At 36.2% G+C, this 20,712-nt stretch overlaps 1 protein-coding gene across 1 annotated transcript; it reads left to right on the top strand.

Moving 5' to 3' along the window:
• Window positions 1–1,960: 1,960 nt before the first annotated feature.
• ephx2 (epoxide hydrolase 2, cytoplasmic) lies at window positions 1,961–20,406 on the top strand. Its single transcript, XM_043263361.1, is given in 22 exon segments — window positions 1,961–2,100; window positions 2,254–2,393; window positions 2,734–2,818; window positions 2,914–3,070; window positions 3,489–3,679; window positions 3,778–3,900; window positions 4,040–4,108; window positions 4,198–4,293; window positions 5,467–5,476; window positions 5,479–5,544; window positions 8,008–8,042; window positions 8,145–8,171; window positions 11,608–11,693; window positions 11,820–11,931; window positions 12,379–12,468; window positions 12,704–12,711; window positions 14,354–14,373; window positions 14,641–14,743; window positions 15,520–15,589; window positions 15,988–16,068; window positions 17,004–17,062; window positions 19,996–20,406. Coding segments are annotated over 21 exon segments (1,671 nt in total). The 5' UTR covers window positions 1,961–2,100; window positions 2,254–2,295; the 3' UTR covers window positions 20,081–20,406.
• The last annotated feature ends 306 nt before the right edge of the window (window positions 20,407–20,712 follow it).

Genomic DNA, 20,712 nt, shown 5'->3' with positions numbered 1-20,712 from the left:
TTCCCTCCTGCTCGTAATCTAGCCCTCGCTTATGCTAATGATCCTAGACCATATAGTATGGCTCTCTTCGCACTACAACAGAAACATGGCCAACCCCATCAGCTAGTTTTGAGGGAAATTAAAGCCATTCTTGCCCTTCCTAAGGTGAAACCAGGTGACAGCAGAGCATTTAATGGTTAACATTTAATAGCATGCTCCAGTCTTCGGGACTAGATCAAGCTAAAGCAGAACTAACCTGCGCCTCCCATGTACAGCAACTGCTTAGTAAATTGCCCACAGAACATGTGACCGACTTTGCCCATTATGTCCTTGCTGTTTTAAATAGTCAAAGCTACAACTTAGTTATCTTTTCTGCCTGGCTTCAAGAAGAGGCTGAAAACCCGGCCGATCTCCGGGTCTCGCTGTAAATAATGTTAGATCTATCTATTTTAGATCTATTTGAATCTTTTTTGGATCTATTTGTTGCTTTTAAATCTGTTAATCATCAGATCCTGTTTTACTGCTAGGTCTATCAGGGTGGCCCAGAGAGGGGAGACGTCCAAAGCACATCAACTGGTCACTGGGGTTCCTCAGGGATCAGTTCTTGGACCCTTCCTCTTCTCTATATGCACTACATCACTGGGCCCCAAAATAAAGGTTCATGGTTTTTCCTACTATTGCTATGCTGGTGATCAACAGCTCTATCTCTCATTTATACCAGACGATCCAACAGTAGCTGCATGGATGCCTGGTGGACATCTCTGTATGGATGAATGAACATCACCTACAGAGCTCCTCGTCTTCCCGGCCACTCCAGCTTTAAACATGATTTCTCCGTCCAGCTAGGTTCATCAACAATTACCCCATCAGGAATCTTGGTGTAATCTTTGATGATCAATGTTCACATTTCAAAAACTGCGTAATCATGGAGGTTTGCATTACACAAGATCAGAAAGATCACGCCCTTTCTAGCGGAGCATGCTGCGCAACTCTTGTCCCGGCCCGGTCATTTCTTGGCTGGACTACTGCAATGCTCTTCTAGCCGGGTTTCCATCATGCACAATCAAACCAGAATTGAGTGGCATGTCTGGTCTTCAGCAAGCTCATAAGAGTCCATGTTACACCTCTCTCTGTCTCCTTTCTCTGGCTCCCCACAGAATCAAGTTCAAAACATTGATGCTTGCATAGAACAGCCACAGGCTCAGCACCCGCCTACTTCCACTCACTATTATGATTCTCCATCCCCTTCAGAGGCCTACAAGTGAGTGACGCCTCGTGGTACCATCACAGAGAGCGTTATTTACTCATCGCTCCTAGCTGGTGAAATGATCAAAAAAGTCCAGCTTGTACTCATTTGAGCAATGACTGAAATTTAGTATACAAGCAGTTCCTGTGTCTTTTTGCCTCTTTGAAATGAATCGCAATTGATTGAAGTCACTTTAGATTAAAAAAACATCTAAATGAATGACTTTAAATATAATTAGAAATCTAAATATTTGTTTTAATTATGATGCTATGATTTTCTAAACACTTTTGTGAAAATGCTTATTATGAAATAACAATAATAGTTTACAATAAAGGGTTTTCTTTAAATATATAATTTAATTATTGACTTGTTAATGTTTTGTGCATTTTAATACAAGTGTTGTCATATATTAATATTTTATGCATTATATATTGCTAAATATTTTTTATATATCATTAAACAATCATCTATATTACTATGACATATTGCATGTAAATTAATATTAAGTAATAAGTATTTCTAAAAGTTTTATAAAGTTTGCGCTGGACGCTTTAAACTACTATGGCGAAGGCTTGGCTTATGATTATTAAATAGGTACTATTGACGTTGCTTGGCAACATGAGATACGCAGGATTTGTTAAAGAGCAGCCTTTATCCTTTCATCCAATCAGGTGCGAGTATTTGGCGAACGTGACTACAACGCGATGAATATTCATTAGCTATTCATCCGTAGTATTCAGGCCAGAGGCGGTTATGGGCTGGGTTTAAAAACTGTGGCAGTGCCAGCGTTAGTTTAAAGATACCAGTTGTTAAATGTACCGAGGTAACTTGTATAACCAACTTCCTGCTTCCAGAAATCAGACACCGCTCATCAGGTAAACGTAAAAAATTCACCGAATTCGACTTTATGGCAGCATTGCGCAATGACCTTTTGTACTGTACATTTGTACCGTGTTTTGTTCTGGCAGAAGTGGCAGGCGAGTACAAGTCGTGTAATGTTTTCTGCCCTGTCTTTCCTTTTTGCCCAGGGGCTTGCTAGTTTGCAATAAAGGAAAATAATCTAGTTTGCAATGAAGAAGGCGGTTCTGTTTAATTTGTGGGGTGTTGTTGTTACACCCCATCTCACCCAGACTTTTCAGAAGTTTGAAGAAACAGCTGGTATTTCGAGGTATGTGACTATTAATTTATTAAAATATTTGTTATATATAAAAATTAATAACTATATTATAAAATATATATATATATATATATATATATATATATATATATATATACACACATAAAAGCATACTAATTTGTTCAAATATTTTTATATATAAAAATGAATAATTTATGTATTATAAATGTATATATATATATATATATATATATATATATATATATATATATATATATATATATATATATATATATAATTAAACACACACACATAAAAGCATAAAATTATATACTTTGTATGCTCTTCTTTTTCATTTATTATATTTAATTAACGATACTGTTTGTCCTAGGGGGTTCATAAAGAATGTAATTACAAAACTTGGCAGCGACAATGCAATGCATCGCTTGGAGAAAGGAAACCTCACACTGCTGCAGGTTATTTTCATTCATAAAATCTGTTCATGCGTACGACAATTTGCTGTAGTGCATCAAAAAGCACTTACTCTCGCATAACTGGTTTCACGTGTCAGATGATACCTGAGTTTGAAGCTGAGTGTCAGAAGTTTGCAGCCGAGCAGGGACTTTCTTTACCTGAACAATTCTCAGCTCAGAAGCTTTTCAGTGACCTCGGGAAGGCAGAATTCAACAAGCCGGTTCTTGATGCCGCATCTGTGCTCCGTATTCATGGTACTTTGCATTTTTATTATATTTTTATTACGACCCTCGGGCCATCCAAGATATAGGTGGTTTTGTTTCTTCACGAGAACAGATTTGGACAAATGCAGTGAATGGGTGCCGTCAGAAAACAGCTGATTAAAACATCACAATAATCCGCACCACTCCAGTCCTTCAATTAATAGTGTGAAGTGAAAAGCTGTGAGTAGTCAATGGTTTGAAATTAAAAACGTATTAATGTTGGATTTGTTTCTTACGAACACCAATGCTAATTGATAGAACCGAGTGGTGTGGATTACTTGTTACAATGTTTTTATCCGCTGTTTGGGCTCTCATTCGACGGCACCCATTCACTGCAGAAGATCCAGCAAGTGATGCAGTGCTCCAATGATGTAAATTCTCTCTTTTTGTGTGAACTTTTTCCTTTGAGGCATCTCTACCTGTGTCCTGGCCAACGTCTGGGTGGATGACACTGATCAGAGAGACGGCGTCGCTAGGATCCTTTCTGTTTTGGAAAGCCATTTCAACCTGGTCGTGAGATCTTGCTATGCCGGTGTCAGAATCCCGGAGCCAGACATCTTTACCAGTGCCCTCGAGAAACTGGCGCTCAAACCTCAAGAAGTAAGAGTAGCAAACAATTCCAGAAGCTCCCCGACTGGAAAGAGCCAATTCGAAAGATGTTAGTTCAGGACGTAACCAAATGCTCTTCTTGTTTTAAGGCGGTGTGGCTGGATGTGGATGAAGAAAGCATCAAGGCAGCTGAAGGTTTGGGAATGACGGCCGTTCAAGTCAAGGACGTCACTCAGGCTCTTGAAGAAATTCAGAAGCTTACAGGAATAGAGGTGAGGAATTCTGACCCGAATCATTGATTTCCAAAGCAGTGGTGAAAGTTATATACGTGGCAAAAAAATGCTGTTTTTGGAAGTTCAAAAGAACAATTAATTTTGTAATTTAATGATCGTTTAATGGTTAAATTGACAGGTCACCGGTCAACTCCAGCCACCGTCTTGTGATCCTGAAAATGTCTCTCATGGATATGTGAATATTAAGGTAACGTGTAACGCGTGTCTCTTATGCTTATCTTAACCGCGTGTGGTTTTCAGCGAGGTTCATAAAAAGTGCGTTCCTCTGTTGTTCAGCCTGGAGTGAGGATCCACTATGTGGACCTGGGAGACGGACCGCCTGTTCTCCTGTGCCATGGCTTCCCTGAGAGTTGGTTTTCATGGAGGTATCAGGTGAGGAACCTCAAAACTGATGCAACCGGTATACCGGCCTTCGAAGGTTGTGATATTATTGTGAGTCTCATAGCTTATAGGGGTTAGAGATCAGGGCTGGTATCCCACAGGTATTGGGTTTAAACGCCAAAAGCAGTCATTCATGAGCTTTCGCTATTATATCCTTGAATACGACTCTAGGGGAAGTGTAATAATGTAAGTTACTTTGGATAATGAAACGAACAATGAACTCTTTTCACAGACTGAAATGATGTAATCTATTGTGCAATCAAGCAACTTTTTTGTAGTGTCATTTTTAAAAGATTTAATATATGTATTTTTATAACTCTACTCCGTGTTTTGTTACGTTGATATTAAATGAGAGAAAATTGAGTTTTTGTAGTGATAGAAAGACATAGAAAGACTAATATTTGTTTACTTGCTGTTGGAGGAAATGGAAATGCAAAAAATAATTTCTTGTAGTGAAGTTTTCCTATGACGTGCGTCACTCGTGAATCACTTAACTTTTTCCTAGCCACGCCCTAGCGACCGCCATCAATGACCTTAGCAACCCAAGCCCACGCAGGCATATTTCAAGTCTGAATGTCTTAGAAACATGGGGGTTGGTTTATATCACTCATAATGACAAGCAGTCTTTAGTGCATCATGATGGTCAGCTGCCAATCCACTTACTAGCAACCGAACAGTGTACCCTAGCAACCGATTAGCGAGACGTATATCTCTGCATCACAATATCGTATAGACATGGGAATTGGTTCTTCTGACTTGTGTTAGCAAACCGGACTTCAGACATGTTAGTCATGCTAGCAGTGCTACATGCTAACAGTGACTAGCTACATGCCCATTCACGATGAGAACTCTATAAAACTCAAGAGTAAGCAGCAAGCACCACTCACATTTTCTTCAGGAAATGTACTTTCTAGTTATTATTATTATTATTATTATATCTCGCAGGGGATTGAACAAAACCTTAGAGGCCTTGGGATGGTTTCTTTGGGTCAGTAAAAAAATTCCCCTAACATCATGTCAACTTGGTAGCAATGCATATGCAATAACACTTGAAACACCTTAGCAACCGCATAGCAATGCCCTGGCAACCACTTAGAACGCAAGCACCACTCAAGTACGATATACTTCAGGTGTTATTATTTTTTGTTTGTTGTTTCTCCTCAGATTCCGGCTTTGGCGATGCTGGATTCAGGGTTCTAGCTCTTGACATGAAAGGCTACGGTGACTCCACTGCTCCACCAGGTCAGTTACAATTATATACAGCTCGTCTCATGCTTTGTTTTAACTTTTGCATTACACTCACATTTATATGCTTTTAATCAAAAAGAGGAACAAAAGCAAAGAGGAACAATTGTACTTCGCCAAGACGTCAACAATATGCATCATTTGCAATGGTTGACAACTAGATTAAGAAGAAAGCTAGGGAAGAGAAGAATTTCTCTTTTTTTTTGTGAGGGTATAAGTGCTTTGGTTCAAGAGTGTAGGATGGTTACAAAAAAAGGTCTTCAGCTACTTTTAAAAAGATGTGATTGTTTCAGCAGTTCGGGTGGAAGCTCGCTCTACCAGAGAGGGTGAAGGGTTTGACGAGTGGCTTTTTTTTGCGTTGTTGTGAAAGCATAAGAAGGTGTTACTTATTCTGTGACTTGAGTGTTTATGCATTCTCTTCACAGCAGCTATATTCTGCTCTTTCTATGCTAGATGTTATTGTGAACAATTCATCTGTGCATGTTTAATCAAAACGTCAAAACCCAACAGTGGTTTTTAAAAAAGTTTCAAGCCACCGCAAGAATTTTTTATGATTTTAACCTAAATTTGTCGGCCTTCAGAATTTTTTCTGCTATCCATAAATGAACATATTACACATTGAAATAAAGAACCAACCCTCTGCTTTCAGACAAAATATACCTTTATATGTTCATGTTTTCTCATCGCTTTTGGACAAAAAGTTTACACACACACACACAAGGTCATTAAAAAGTTATTAAAAGCCACCCCTGCAAGCTTGCGTTCATCTCCCTCCAATTTTCAAGCAATGACAGCATATTAAAATCTGATCAACAAATGCACAGAACCCAGGCCATGCATTTGTTATACTCTGATGCAATACGACAGAAAAGATCTGTCTGCTTGAAACATAGCACGACTTTAAATACTGCACTTGTTAAAAGCGGTTTCAGTCCCCTTTCAAAATGAAAAATTAAATGGCATCGCTAAACAAAGGGTTAAAAATGGCCTTAACCTGGGATTAAAAAGCAAAAGGTGAAAAATTAAAAAAACCCTTAGTTGCGTTTCATAACATTCTTAACCTATGACAACTACTAATTGCGATCCACAGAATCGGCGCATAGGTTGTTTTTTAGATAGATGCTTCATTTTTGCTCATTGTAAATTAAAAATACGGTCAAAAAAATACAGTCTTTCCCAGGAAGTTATCAAGGTAAAGTATTGAAGGTTTTTTAATTGCATCCTGTAATCAAGGACGCTGAAGAATCAGTAACTAAGAAATCCTGTCTGAAAATTGTATCGCTTTATAAACATAAGTAGTTATTTATAATAGGCAACTTCAACTAAAGGAGCATTTATGCATTTTGAAAACAGCTAGTCTTTCCTTTGACGTCAGCTACGTTTTTAAGATAACTTTCCTGACTGTTGGTAAGTTTTCAGAACAGGATGCTTTGACTTTGTTTGCAATAGCATTAAAGCCTGTTCAAAGCCATTACGTTATCCTAAAATCAACACATTAGTGAGAGATCCTAAAATCTGCTTGCCGAGAGTTTGTTTTAAAGGCGTGTGTGTGCGCTGCCTGGTCAAATGTCATGCTTTAGCTTTAAAAGCAGCGTGAGTTTCCAGGTAACTGAAATAAATGCCCGAAGGGATTCCCAGCTCTCCGGTTCCTCTGTGATCACTGCGGCGTCACGCTGAGAATGAAAATGAGGAGCACTGCTCTTTAGCATGTGCGTCGGGTCACTTCTGTGATGGGATTTGAAGTTTTACCAAGAACTGAGGGACTACATGCTTTCCACAATCAGTTACGAGAGGACGTGCTGTATTTTGGATATATTTTCAATAAAGCATGATCTCGAGGCCTTATTGCTTCAAATGATTACAATGGGACATTTTTCACTACCTTTTCACTATTATTACTAAGTGTTTAATTAAATGTCCTTATGCTAGAATACCTGTTTAATGGTCGATGACTGTTTTTATTATTATTAAAAAGCTGTATCAGATATGCTGAATGAAAGGGAATGCTTATTTCTTATGAATATTGGACTGCTGAAGCTAAAATTAGTGCCTGATTTCATCTAGCATATAGCCCTTCTTACAAAATTGATGCAGTTTGTAGCTTTTTTTTTTTTTTTTTTTACAGCTATTTGTTCGATATTCAAATGATTTCAACATGTATGGATTATTCTGAAGAGATTACATTAAGCCCAATCTCGATTTCAATGTTAGAAAAAAGCTTTTTTTGTAAAACGATTGAAGTCAATAAATGGTTTATTGTTTATAAATGGTTCAATATTTCCACTTGTTCCTAATTGTAAGTTAAATTATACATTTTTAATGTATTCGACTGTTATTTTGATATGTACGTTAAAGCTGACGCGCATACTTTACGTAATGAAACACATCTTGTTATTATTGCCATATGAAAGTATAAAGATCATATAATAAGCTCTGTTTTATTCCCACCTTTTTATGCAGAGATCGAGGAGTATTCTCAAGAACAAATCATGCTGGTAATTAAATCTAATCCATGTGAATGTACTTATCCATGCATATTTTTACCAAAATTGATTATTTTTGGATACATTTTTGTCATCCCTCTCTTGGCTTTTTAGGATATGGTGAAATTTTTGGATAAAATGGTATGTACAGTTTTTTTTCCTTTTTTTAGAATTCAAAATGACCAGGGATTTATATCAGAATCTCTACTTTATGATCAAATGTTGTGTTTACAGGACACTTCATTTTTAACACTAGCGGTTGTACTGATCAGGTTTAGTCTTGTCTGAATGTGGAGATATTTTTCATGCATGTTAAGAGTTGTTAATTATCAGAAAACCAACATCTTTCTGCGCTTTTACACATCTCTAAATAGAACCATGTGTTAAACTGAACTCAAGCTAAATTCTATCGAAAAGATGTGAGCCGTTTCTTAAGAATGCTCTTGTTTTTTCACACACCAGGCTATCAGGGCATGCACGTAGTATATCAAACAGGTAGCGTTTGCCAAAAGATAGTACGATAGGAATGTTTTTATCTGTTGTGATTCTCCTGCTTGCATGAACGTGCGAATGCAGAAGTGTTAAGGGGGTGCTGCATATTATCTTCATTAAAAGCATCAGAAAATCATGCGTGGCAACAGAATAGAGAGGCTGAGAACTGAAACGGATGAGTTCATCTATATTTAGTTGGTCCACAGTTAGACCAGCAGATTCTGCAGTGCAGATAACACATGATTTGCATTTGGTTAAACGCGAAAACACGAAGGTGGTGCAACAGTCAAACGCATTTGTCCCAAAATATATGCATGCATTACTGCCAGTCCTGACCAGTCTAGATTAACATGCTTCAGTGACAAAATATGATGCTTTATGACCTCTGACGGTAAATACCAGTAGTTATGCTGCATGCTGGATTATTATTAGAGTATTGTGGCAGCACAATCGCTCTCTTCAGCTTTTGTGCAGTTGCTCTAATTGTTTACTCGGTAAGAAATTGTTGTTCATCCAGAGTGCTTTTTTTTTTTTTTTTTTATTGCGGTAAAACATACAGCTCTTTGAAACTTTGTTATGGTTGAGAAAGAACTGTATTACTTAATGCTGTCAAACCTGGAAGTCTATTGTCACGGTGTGGCGCGGGAAGGAACGCATGAAGATGAAGTCTTTAATAACCCACATAAACACACACACACACACACACACACACACACACACACACTTACATAGACGTGACTGGACAACAAAGCACTGAACAGTTATAAAGAGTAACTAAGGATAACGAACGACACGCGCCTAAACATAGAGTCAGAAACGATGGCACGCATGGCACACGAGGAATGAAAGACACCAAACAGTCCAGGGGTGTGACATGGAAATGTAGTCAAAACAAAATTGTTCAACATACAATGGTTTCCTATGTAATCGCATGGTTTCAATTTCTTGTTTTCGTAACTTTTCTATTTTGGCATGATGAACGTAAGGGCTAAGTATGTGACTTATCCTGAGACTAAAACGATTGAAGGCATTCTTGTTGAAGTATAGCTGAAATAAAACTGTAACACTAAATAAAAGTACTAAATGAACTAAAACGCAAATAAAAATAAATCAACTCTAAATAGCACAACTGATGACATAACAAAATGAACGCAAAACAAAAATGTAAAAAATCTAATGTAAAATATTATAGTTGTATGTAACTACATTTGTGGGAAAAAAAAGAGTTGCAGTATAGCTGAAGTCTTTTCTGCTAGCTGCCATTAATTGCTATTTTTCTGCATTAAAATAGAAAATATAGTATATATATATATATATATATATATATATATATATATATATATATATATATATATATATATATATATATATATATATATATATATATATATATATATATATATATATATATCATAATATAATAAATAAATAAATTTTTATATATGATAGACAAGTTGTTTTGACCCAAAATTTACATTAAACCTATTTTTCAAATTTACTGTAATCGTTTTTACTGTAAACTATCTTTTTTTTTAGATCACGCCACATATATGCACTTTGCAACTCCTAGCAACCAATCATAATCAAGTATTTAGTAATGCGACGTGTAAGGCACGAGCATCTTCTGTGAGTAGTGCGCGACGTTGAGTATTTTCCATCAGGCAGTATAAAGGGGTGGGTGGCTGGTCGTCATTGCGCCGGGAAAGAGGTCATTATCCTTTAATTAGCTGCTACAGTTGGTGGTCTAACCAGGAAAGCGATGCAGAGAGAAACGCATATCATTGTGCTTGAGGAAGTGATCTGTGATATTTGACTGCGTCTGGGATTGAGACAAACAAATACCGGGCCAGCACAGCTTCTACAACATAGGCTTGTCTCGGTTTTGAAATGATTTTATTTGTTCCTTCTCTTGGAATTCGATTGAAAGGCGATCTGACCAATCATAAGGCCGAATCTTTTTTTTGTCAGACAAACAAACTAGGCAGGAGGTTAGATTAACATCAAAAATCGCGTGCATTGAAGTCTTTCCACGGTTGAAACAAGATAACATCTGATAATCATTTATGTTTATTTCGTGCTTTAAGTAAATATGGAAAGATGATGGCTCTTTCTCGTCTGTCAGTGTTTGGTGATGTGGACGTGGCGTGCCTTAAACTTAAAGGGCAAAAAAAAGTGTTTCTCTCCAAATGAGCTGTTTCAGATTCTCCCCGTGTTTACGTCACAGAGGGGGAAAAGCATAAACGGTGTGAGGAGCTGCTGTTCCCGAAAGAGTTTCTTGACACTCAGTAATGTTAATTGATAAAGCTTTTATCTTCATAATGCATGTAAAAATTCATTGCTGTTATCAGTCGAGCTCATCATCACGAGTGGGGCTCATAAAGCATGCAAAGCCGTTATTTTTTGTTCTGAATTGTTCTGATGGTGGAGTGTTTATTTGCGAAAGCAAGCGAGTGTGAGCTGTTTATTTTAGTTTCACCAGAGCGCCAGCTCATTCGCATTAAAGAGGAAGACACAAAAACTGTGACTCATACCCTAAAAGTAGAAATTTTAACAGGGGCATAATTAGAGTTAGTTAGGGTTAGGGTTAGAGTTCCCCTTTAAGGGTATAGGTTAAGGTTGAGGATAAAAGATGAATATTCAAAGCTTTTATTTACTTAATCTAGTTTGTTTGTTTAATGCCTATTAAGTTTGTTCAATTCTATATAATCGTTTATTTAATACAAACTGAAAATCTGAAATGAAAATGAAAAAAACATGTTTAGAAAAAAATATTAGCCTTCATATAAACGATTTTGCATAGTTGTCTTTAGATTTTGCATGACGTTCAGGTAGTTTTGGACCTTGTGTATTGCCTTGAGTGATTTTAATCCTAAAGTAAGGACTGTTGAAAGTATATAATGATGAAAGTATGTGCATTTGTTACTTTGTAAAAAACTAAAATCCCTAAAATAGCATAAACTATTTTTTTTTTTCATTTTGGACTGAAATATTATGGCATTTCCGTGCGAAACACACCTGGCTGCAGTGTGAACATTATTGCAGTATTTCATCGACGAGTTTCTAGTGGTGTCTTTGTGCTCCGCAGGGCGTCCCACAGGTGACTCTGGTGGGTCACGACTGGGGCGGTTCTCTGGTGTGGAACATGGCACAGTTCCATCCTGAGAGAGTGAGGTACGGCATGAACAAAATGATTCGAGAGTGTCGTGGGTGTTGGTTCGGTTTGATGCCTGTTACGCACGAGGCGCAGAAATGCACACTTTTTCTTCTCTTGTCAACCAATTTATTTTGAAACTGCAGGGCTGTGGCGTCTCTCAACACACCCCTTTTTCCGGTGGATCCAAAAACAAATCCGATGGAGAAACTCATGTCCTTGCCAATTTTTGATTACCAGATCTATTTCCAAAAGCCTGTGAGTGAATTATGTTCATTATTACACACACACACACACACACACACACATATACATACATATTTTAACATCAGTATTTGCATATCAAAATTATATATATACTGTATGTATATATATATATATATATATATATATATTTTTTTTTTTTTTATTTGTACATACATATATATATATATATTTTTTTATATTTTATTTTTTTATTTTACATATATATATAGAGAGAGAGATTTTTTTAATTTTACATATATATATATATATATATATATATATATATATATATATATATATATATTTTATTTATATATATTTTTTATTTGTACATATATATATATATATATATATATATATATATATATATATATATATATATATATATATATATATATATACATATATTTTATTACTTATTTTTGTTATATTCATTAGCACTTTTGTCTGTTGTTTCAGGGTGTTGCAGAGGCGGAACTGGAGAAAAATCTCGAGCGAACCTTCAAACTGATGTTCATCGGAAGTACTTGAAACCGTAAGTTTCTAAATGTAATTAATTAATTCGATTAGAGTGAGATGCAAAGCCATGGTAGAAACGGCTCTTTTTACCATACAGTGAAAGTTCATATCGACTTTTTTCTGTCAAGCTCAGGATGGAAAAAAAACATTTGTTTCGGTATATAATACATATATATATATAATTCTAAAGCATGGTAATAGCTTTTTGCCAGTATTATTTTTAACGCGTTAAATGATTCTTTAAAAGGGGTTATATGAAATTAAGCTTTCACCATAATCATGTACGCATTTTAAAAAGCCATCGAATGATGTGTTAATAATACATGCTGCGCTAGCAAACATCTTCACAGAGCAGGAACCTTGTGCATGTGTAAAATTCTCCCTTCGTCCGAAGTGACACGGTTATCTGTTAGATATTTACATTGCTTATCGCCGGCATCAAAAAGCCAGCTCTGATGGAGATCAAAGAGGCGAGGCGTGCGGTCGGTGCTGAACGACCCGGCATCGTAATGAGGGCCACTTAAAGGGCTCCCATCCGGGACTCTGATCCTGCACTAATGAATCACAAACGGCAGGCCGGCCATCGCTCAGCCTCAGGTAGCCACACGCTGCATCCTAATGAGTGCGTGGGCCGGCTGCGGCGGGGCAGACGGGGATCTCTAGAAACAATCCCCTTCTGCTGCACGTCCCACCGATAAAACCTGGAAATCACCAGAGGAACGGACACGTTTCAATGCCGTTTATCCGACAAAGAACCGCGTCTTTTGAAGGAAACCTGTGAATATTTATCATTATTCATTTCAGTTGGGAACAAAGTTTTTTATTTTTATTTTATAAACATTTATTTGGTCTTTTGATGGCTTCTATGGTGTCTTTGATTAGTCTCTGTGATATTCTGCTCTCCATTATATTTCATTCTGGGATCTTTTAGCCAATTTTATGGTCCACCAGGTGAATTGTAAGTCTGATATCGCGTCCCTCAACCTGTTGCACATTTATTGAGGCGTACATAATTCACATCCTTCCTATGCAGCAGCACCTTTTAAAAAGGAAAGGAAGGACTGTATGCAAAAATCTGAACTGAACTATATTTAGTAACTACACTATCATAGAGAAATAGCAAAAAACACCCAGAATACAGTTAATAAAGCTTATTATTGGACTTAAACTTTATTATTAGTATTTAGATTTGTTTAGCAAAATGTTTAAATTGAATTACAAAAATTAAAACTGAAATAAAAATGAAAGATAAACAGAACCAAAAAATTAATACAATTTTAAAATTGCTAATTTAAAATATCATGTAACATTAAACTACAATGCTAGCAATTATTTACTATTTTACTAGGCAACATTTCAAAGATAAACAGAAATATTAAAAATACATTAGTAAACAAACTCAAGTTAAAATAAAAAGTGAAAATATAAAAATATAAGCTAATGCAAATTATACAAAAACCCTACTTATTAATAAATATAGTTAAAAAAATTATATAAAAATATATTTCAATTAGCTTTGATTGTTATATATTATTTTCCCCCTTTATTTATTTATTTATTTATTTATTGATTCATTCATTTAAGTCAACATTGGGAACATTTCTGTTTAATATTTAATTAAGTTGAAGTGCTAAAACTAAGTCTGAAATACAAACTAGAAAAGAAAAAAGTATAAATAAATTATTATATATATTATTATAAATAATTTTAACTGTATTTTAAACTAAAACTGAAATTGAAAACTGAAAAATTATATATATATATATATATATATATATATATATATATATATATATATATATATATATATATATATATATATATAAATACTGTAGTACTGAAAAAAATTCTAAAATAACACTGGTAACCACCAAAAATGTCTTACCTATAATCCTCAGAAATCATTTCCAAGCACCGCTGGAGTCTGCAAAAGAGGTAAGACATTTTTTCTTCTGCCTTTTATTATTTGTTGAACAATGGAGAATGATTGGCAGCATTATTAGCTTCAGCAATTCAAACTGCTTCTGTTATGCGGTCAGCTTCTGATTTAGTTCAGTGTTTTGTATTGAGGAATGAATGCATGTTTGGTTTGAGTTGCGCTCAAGAAGAACGGTCCAAACCATGTGCACCGAGCCTCACGAGACCACACGAGTGCACTGGCCTTATCGTTTTGTTTTCCTTGTCTGCTCTTTTGTTTATCAGGAGGATTGCTTGTGGGGTCACCGGATGATCCGCCCCGCAGTGCTATTCTGAGCGAGTCTGCGCTGAAGTACTATGTGCAGCAGTACACCAAGAGCGGCTTCAGGTACACTGAGCAAACAGCCACAAAGTGCATCTTATTTGTGTGCATTCGTATGCATCTTAAGCAGGACATAATACTGGACCAACTTTGTCATTTTTGGTTTTTAACTCTTACCACACTATTCTTTCCTTCTGATTTTAAGCGTGAGATATCACTGTTTCAGGTCCAGGCAGATATCCTGCTAGACTAAATCATGTTGTGCTATGGCTTGATATTTTTACAAATCATCATGTTGATTTGAAACCTGTATGATTTGTATGACGCCTAAAATATATATTTTTTCATTAAATAATCAGGATAATGAAGTTTTTATACTTTGTAATTGAATTTTATTTTTGCAAAAAACTAAATATATATATCCTTGTGTGTGTGTGTGTGTGTATGTATTTGCAAATGCACTTATGCATTTAATATTTAAGAATTTTTATTTAATATATTTTGTATTGTTTGCGCACACCTACAGTATATCATGCATGCACGCTTTTTGATCACAACATGATTATAGTTTTTTCAAAACTTTTGATGGATCTCTGCATGTAATTGACATTGTTAGATCGAGTATGAATAAGTGCAGATGAGATTTTCCGTACACAAAGCAATTTTTTAAATATATTTTGTAAGTAAATAGGACTATTTACTGTTCATATGCAAATCATACGGGTTTGAAACAACAGAATGTTTATGTGAACCGATCCTTTAAACCTGAGGCGGTGATAACGAATGCATGCTCATGCACGTGGAATAAATGACGTGTCACTGAGGGTCTGGCTTTGTCTCAGGGGTCCTCTGAACTGGTACCGTAACGGGGAGAGGAACTGGCGTTGGATGTGTTCCAGGCCAAGGGGCAAGGCAAGTGTCCTCGCTCTCCTGCTCTCTGACACCGTCACTGTCAGAAATACCCAAGTGCTGCTTATTCCAGCAATTCCACACCGCATCTAGCAGTCCTGCAGCCCGAGCGGAGCAGATGGCGTCCGTTCCCTTTACCCCAACATCTGCTCCTCCACGACGAGCTGAAGAGCTGCACCACTCATAAATGCGTTTCATTAGGAATCGATAGCTAGTCCTTCTTTAAAATCAGTTGCACATTTAGGATGCATTGATTGATGCCATTAAATGTCGTTTCGCGCTGCAGATGCAATCAAGCCCAATAGTAAAATATCACTTTTTTGGTGGTTTTTGTCAGTTTCTTATCTGTCAAAATTCATTTGGCTAGTTGAAAGTACATGACAGTGCTTCTGCCGTCACAGATCACGATGCCAGCTTTAATGGTGACCGCAGGAAAGGACCCTGTTCTTCTGCCAGCCTTTACCACAGGCATGGAGAACCTGGTGAGACGGCAAGATTTTACATTTACCGTAACAACGACTTGTAGATGTTTACCCTTAGTTGTTCTCATCTTCACAGATTTACAGTATGGACACTTATATACAAAAAACAACTTTATATCACGCAGATTCTTGCGATTCTGAGTTTATATACTTTTTTTTTTACATCGGTTCTCAAAATTCTGAAAACATTAACATTTCAGAATTGTGAGATATTGTGAAAACCGTAAGTTTTTTATTTTTTTGTAAATGTATATTTTGCGGTTACGATTAAAAAATACAGTCTGAATTGCATATGAACTTGCAATTGCAGGGAAAAAAAACTCTCACTTTTTGAAACTTTTGAACTGAGAAATACATTTTTTTTTCCTATACCTATATCTCAAAATTCAAATAAAAAATAGTCTGAAATGCATGATATAAACTTGTTTATATCTTGTTTTTTAACTTTTATTCTTAAAGTTGCGATTGCAATCATGAAGAAAAGTTATAGTGATTCTAAAAAAGAAAAGTTATAGAAGAAAAAGTGATAAGAAAAGTGAGTGAAAAGTTACACATTTGTTTTTGTGAGTCGGATTTTTAAGATATAAAGTTGAAACTGTGAAGGGAAAAGGTCACAATGATTTTGCTAGATATAAATGATATAAATCTCACAATTTTGCCTTTTTTCCCTCAGTATTCTGAATCTCAGATATCCCAAAAATCTATTAAAAATGTAAATATTGTGAGATATAAAGTTGCATTTTTCGTTTAATTTCGTATCATTATCATTGCAGGCAGAAATAAGCTTCCTTGCTAATGATCGGTCTCTATGGCGAGTTTAAAACTGTGACTTTAACATGATGTAGATGCGAATTAGTCTTCACAGTGCATGAGTATTTTATTGTCATACAGTTGCATGGCCCGTGTCAGCTGACCTTGTGTATCTCTGTCTAAAGGTCCCCAACCTCACCAGAGGCCACATCGAGAATTGTGGGCACTGGACTCAGATGGAGAGGTAAGATATCACTGAGGAACTGGCACTTCTACGAAACACTAACATGGTCGAAAGTCATAGATACAATATGAGCCGATCACCAGTTCGGTAATATTCCCAAGAATAGTTTTTATTCGAAGTGATCTCAAACCAAAATAATGATTAAATACTCACCTCAATGTTGAAGTTGAAAAAACGAATACGATCTGAGTGGACTTTTTCTTTGATCCAGCATCGGATGGGGACATGAGAATGTGCCGCATAACAAAGAGCTATTCATTACATTGACATTAAACTTAATCAGAAACATCAGAAACAGAACTCGTATAGCAATAATTTACATGTCCGAACGGTTTTAAAATTACACGGCGCTGCTTAAATGTCAGCAAGGTATCAGGAATGCTTGGTTTCCAAGAGAATTGGAGAGAAAAAAAGAATTGACAGACCATCTGACCTTTAGTACTTTAGTTGACTGTTGTTAGAGAGGAAGTGTGATAACTGATAGAATAGGTTAAACAGTGTCAGGTTAGGTTAGCTGGATTAGATTGTGTAAGATATAGCCTACAATGTTTGAATCTTATAATTTCTGAAATGTTTGCACCCATCCTTTTCTCATCGTTCCTTGCACCTTCTCGCAAATCAAATGCTAGACTCATACTAGTAGTAAATATTACTTCAACTGCATATATATACACCAGGTTTTTCTTATAACAATAATATATTTAGGTTGTTTCACATATTTAGGTTGTTGCCCTCACAGAGATATGCTTTATGTGGGCAATTATAGTTAGTAAATGAGTAAATAATTAAATTAAATTAAATTAAATAAATTAAACTATAAAAACTGGAATTACTGGAATTAAAGTAAGCATTAACTACAATTAAATAAATGTTAAAAAATATTTTTTTATTTTATTTCAGCTAGTTACTAATTAAGACAACAATCCATTCAATTTCACTTGATTTTTTGAAATGGCTAAAAATAAAACAGAAATAAATATTTTAAAGAAATTATATACATATTTACACTTTAAAATATTAATACAAATATTAACAAAAACTATAATGGCATCTCAGTCGTATTAAAAAACCACCAACATTTTTATTCACGAAACAATATTTTTCTTGTGCAAGAAACATAATGTACTATTTATATTTTCTGGCTATATAAGTAAGTAATTAGGTATGCAAGCATTTATTTATATACCTTTGTTTATTTGGATGAAGGACGAGGACCCAAACATGTTTTTGGCGTGTTGAAATCTTTAATATGTACATCATGGCAAATTGCACGGCACGTCAAAAGCGTGTTTAGGATGCTTGCGTCAAAACAGGCAACACGACAGACTATTATTTCCTGACAGACTATTGTTTATTGTCGTTTATAAGGCTTTTAGAGCAGCGGCACATGTTACCATTCAGCAGTTCTTACAGAGAGGAGCGTGCACCATCAGGATCGGCGTGAGCGTTCGGTTTTAAATGAAGGATTGCTCAGATCCAGGGTTTTCATCATTGAACGGGGTCAGGGCAAGTGATTGTGCATCACCCAAGCAGCCAATCACATAAATAACAGTAACGTGACACTGACGGAAAGATCCGGCTCACCTCAAGGTTAAACCACCACATCGGTAAAAACATCCCTCTCGCACGTCACTGGAAAAATAAAAACCCAAAACGCAAGAAGTCCCATCTGAAAGCAGAAGGATTTTCACAGAAAGCATTTCAGATAGAAATCAGTTTGCATATTATACCGTAGACTTCAGCAGAGGACGTATAGTGAAACCGCTTTACTAAAACTGACCTGAAGGGTGAAGTGTACCTTACTTGTCCTTTAAAGTGTGAGATATGGCCTGAAAGCGTTGGCAGCTGCTGTCAGATAAGTCACAAATGTAAACCAAACCCACCCGAGGCGTATCTCGCGCCGCCAACAACTCTCTCCATTCAGGTCATGGGGCATCTCAGAGCTTTATGCTGGTAACCCGGCTGTTTCAGATATAGCTATCAGATTATACTTGGCTGAGTAAAATCTTGCTGCCACAGTCCTCTGTGTCACTGTACTAAAAGTACAAAAATATCTTAGTCTTTATCTAAACACTCACGTATGTGCATACATAAGTTCTATATGTTTGCATATGGAAAATCAAGCCTTTTTTGGGATGATTAAAATATTTAAGCTTTTTTTTTAAATACAATTATTTGTATTTTTATAGATATTTATATTATAGATATTTAATATACATTTTAACAGGTTTATATGGCATATTAAGTCAACCACATATGTACATTTAGTTTGTATAGATATATATCCTTTAAAATAAACAAAAAATTCACTTGATTCCGCCTGATTTTTCACAAGACAAGAAGTAAATGTAAATTTATTTTTCCCATCCTCTCAGAGCTCATCTGTATGACAGTGGTTTTATGGTAATGTCCTTGTCGTGTGGTTAACGCTCTCTAATTAGCGATCAGAGCAGAGCGTGATTTAACCGCCCTCTCCGCCCTGACCCGAGCTGCTCGATAACGTAACCCCCGCGGCTGTAAATTATTTTAACGTCTCTCGACCCGTCCACCTCCGTCACCCTCTTCACCCTCGGCTGAACTTCAGTAATCAATACACGAACTCTGACGATCTGACGCAAAGCGCCTGGCTTCATCTCCGAAACGGGACGCGAGACGCGACCCCGTGACCCCTGTAAAACGAGGGAGATTGGTTCTTCTCTCGCGAAGCTGGTGCGTGGTCACTACTTGGCGTACAAGATGTGCTCACTGAGGTCAGCTAAATGCGATGAGACTTAAACAGCATTTAAAATCAAAGCATTTGAGCTCGTCGAGGGGCTTCGTTAATGAACTCTCGCGGTAATAGAAAGCATCGCTAATTATTTTAATGCCGCAGTCATTTGAGCTACATGACACGAGCGGATCGGTCCAATCGCTTTTTCCTCTTCTCTCTTCAGGCCCGCGGAGCTCAATAAAATCCTCATCTCCTGGCTGAAGGAAACGCACCAGAAAACCTCTATCCCTGTTCATCCCAAGTTATGAGAGCATGATCTTGATCTAACTACTCGGGCGAACGGACACCCAGCTACAGCGCACTGAAGTCCAGGCTTGCTGATTGCATAATAATAGTTCATTGTCATGTGAGTGGACTTCAGCAGTCCGGTCCTTTTTTATATAAAGCCTTTTATCAAATAACGAAGAGCTATTTTTAAGGCGGCATCTATTGTGCTCCTATTTACATGCGAAGATAGCCACTGCTTTTTATAAATGTAACACTGATGGATATCACACTTTGTTACGAATTGTTTTTATTAACAGCTTTGCTTTGCAAAATAAAACCAATGAATATTAATTTGCACTGTGAGAAACTGAGTCAGTGCTGCTTTACGAGAATCGTTAATCGTGTTATTTTTGTGTCAAACATTGATATTTTGGCCAGACCAATTAGTCTAATTGGCTATTTTACTGATTTAGTGACATCAGCCAATAAGTTAATTTTTCTAAAAGTCCCTGGCGGTTCTAGAAACACAAAGCCAACCTTTAAGGGTTTTGTGTTTCCAGTCTGTTTTCGTAGATGCTTATATATATATATATATATATATATATATATATATATATATATATATATATATATATATATATAGATAGATAGATAGATAGATAGATAGATAGAT

The sequence above is a fragment of the Puntigrus tetrazona genome, chromosome 17 (assembly GCF_018831695.1).
Source record: "Puntigrus tetrazona isolate hp1 chromosome 17, ASM1883169v1, whole genome shotgun sequence".
NCBI lineage: Eukaryota > Metazoa > Chordata > Actinopteri > Cypriniformes > Cyprinidae > Puntigrus > Puntigrus tetrazona.
This window is presented reverse-complemented; position numbering and strand designations above follow the sequence as displayed.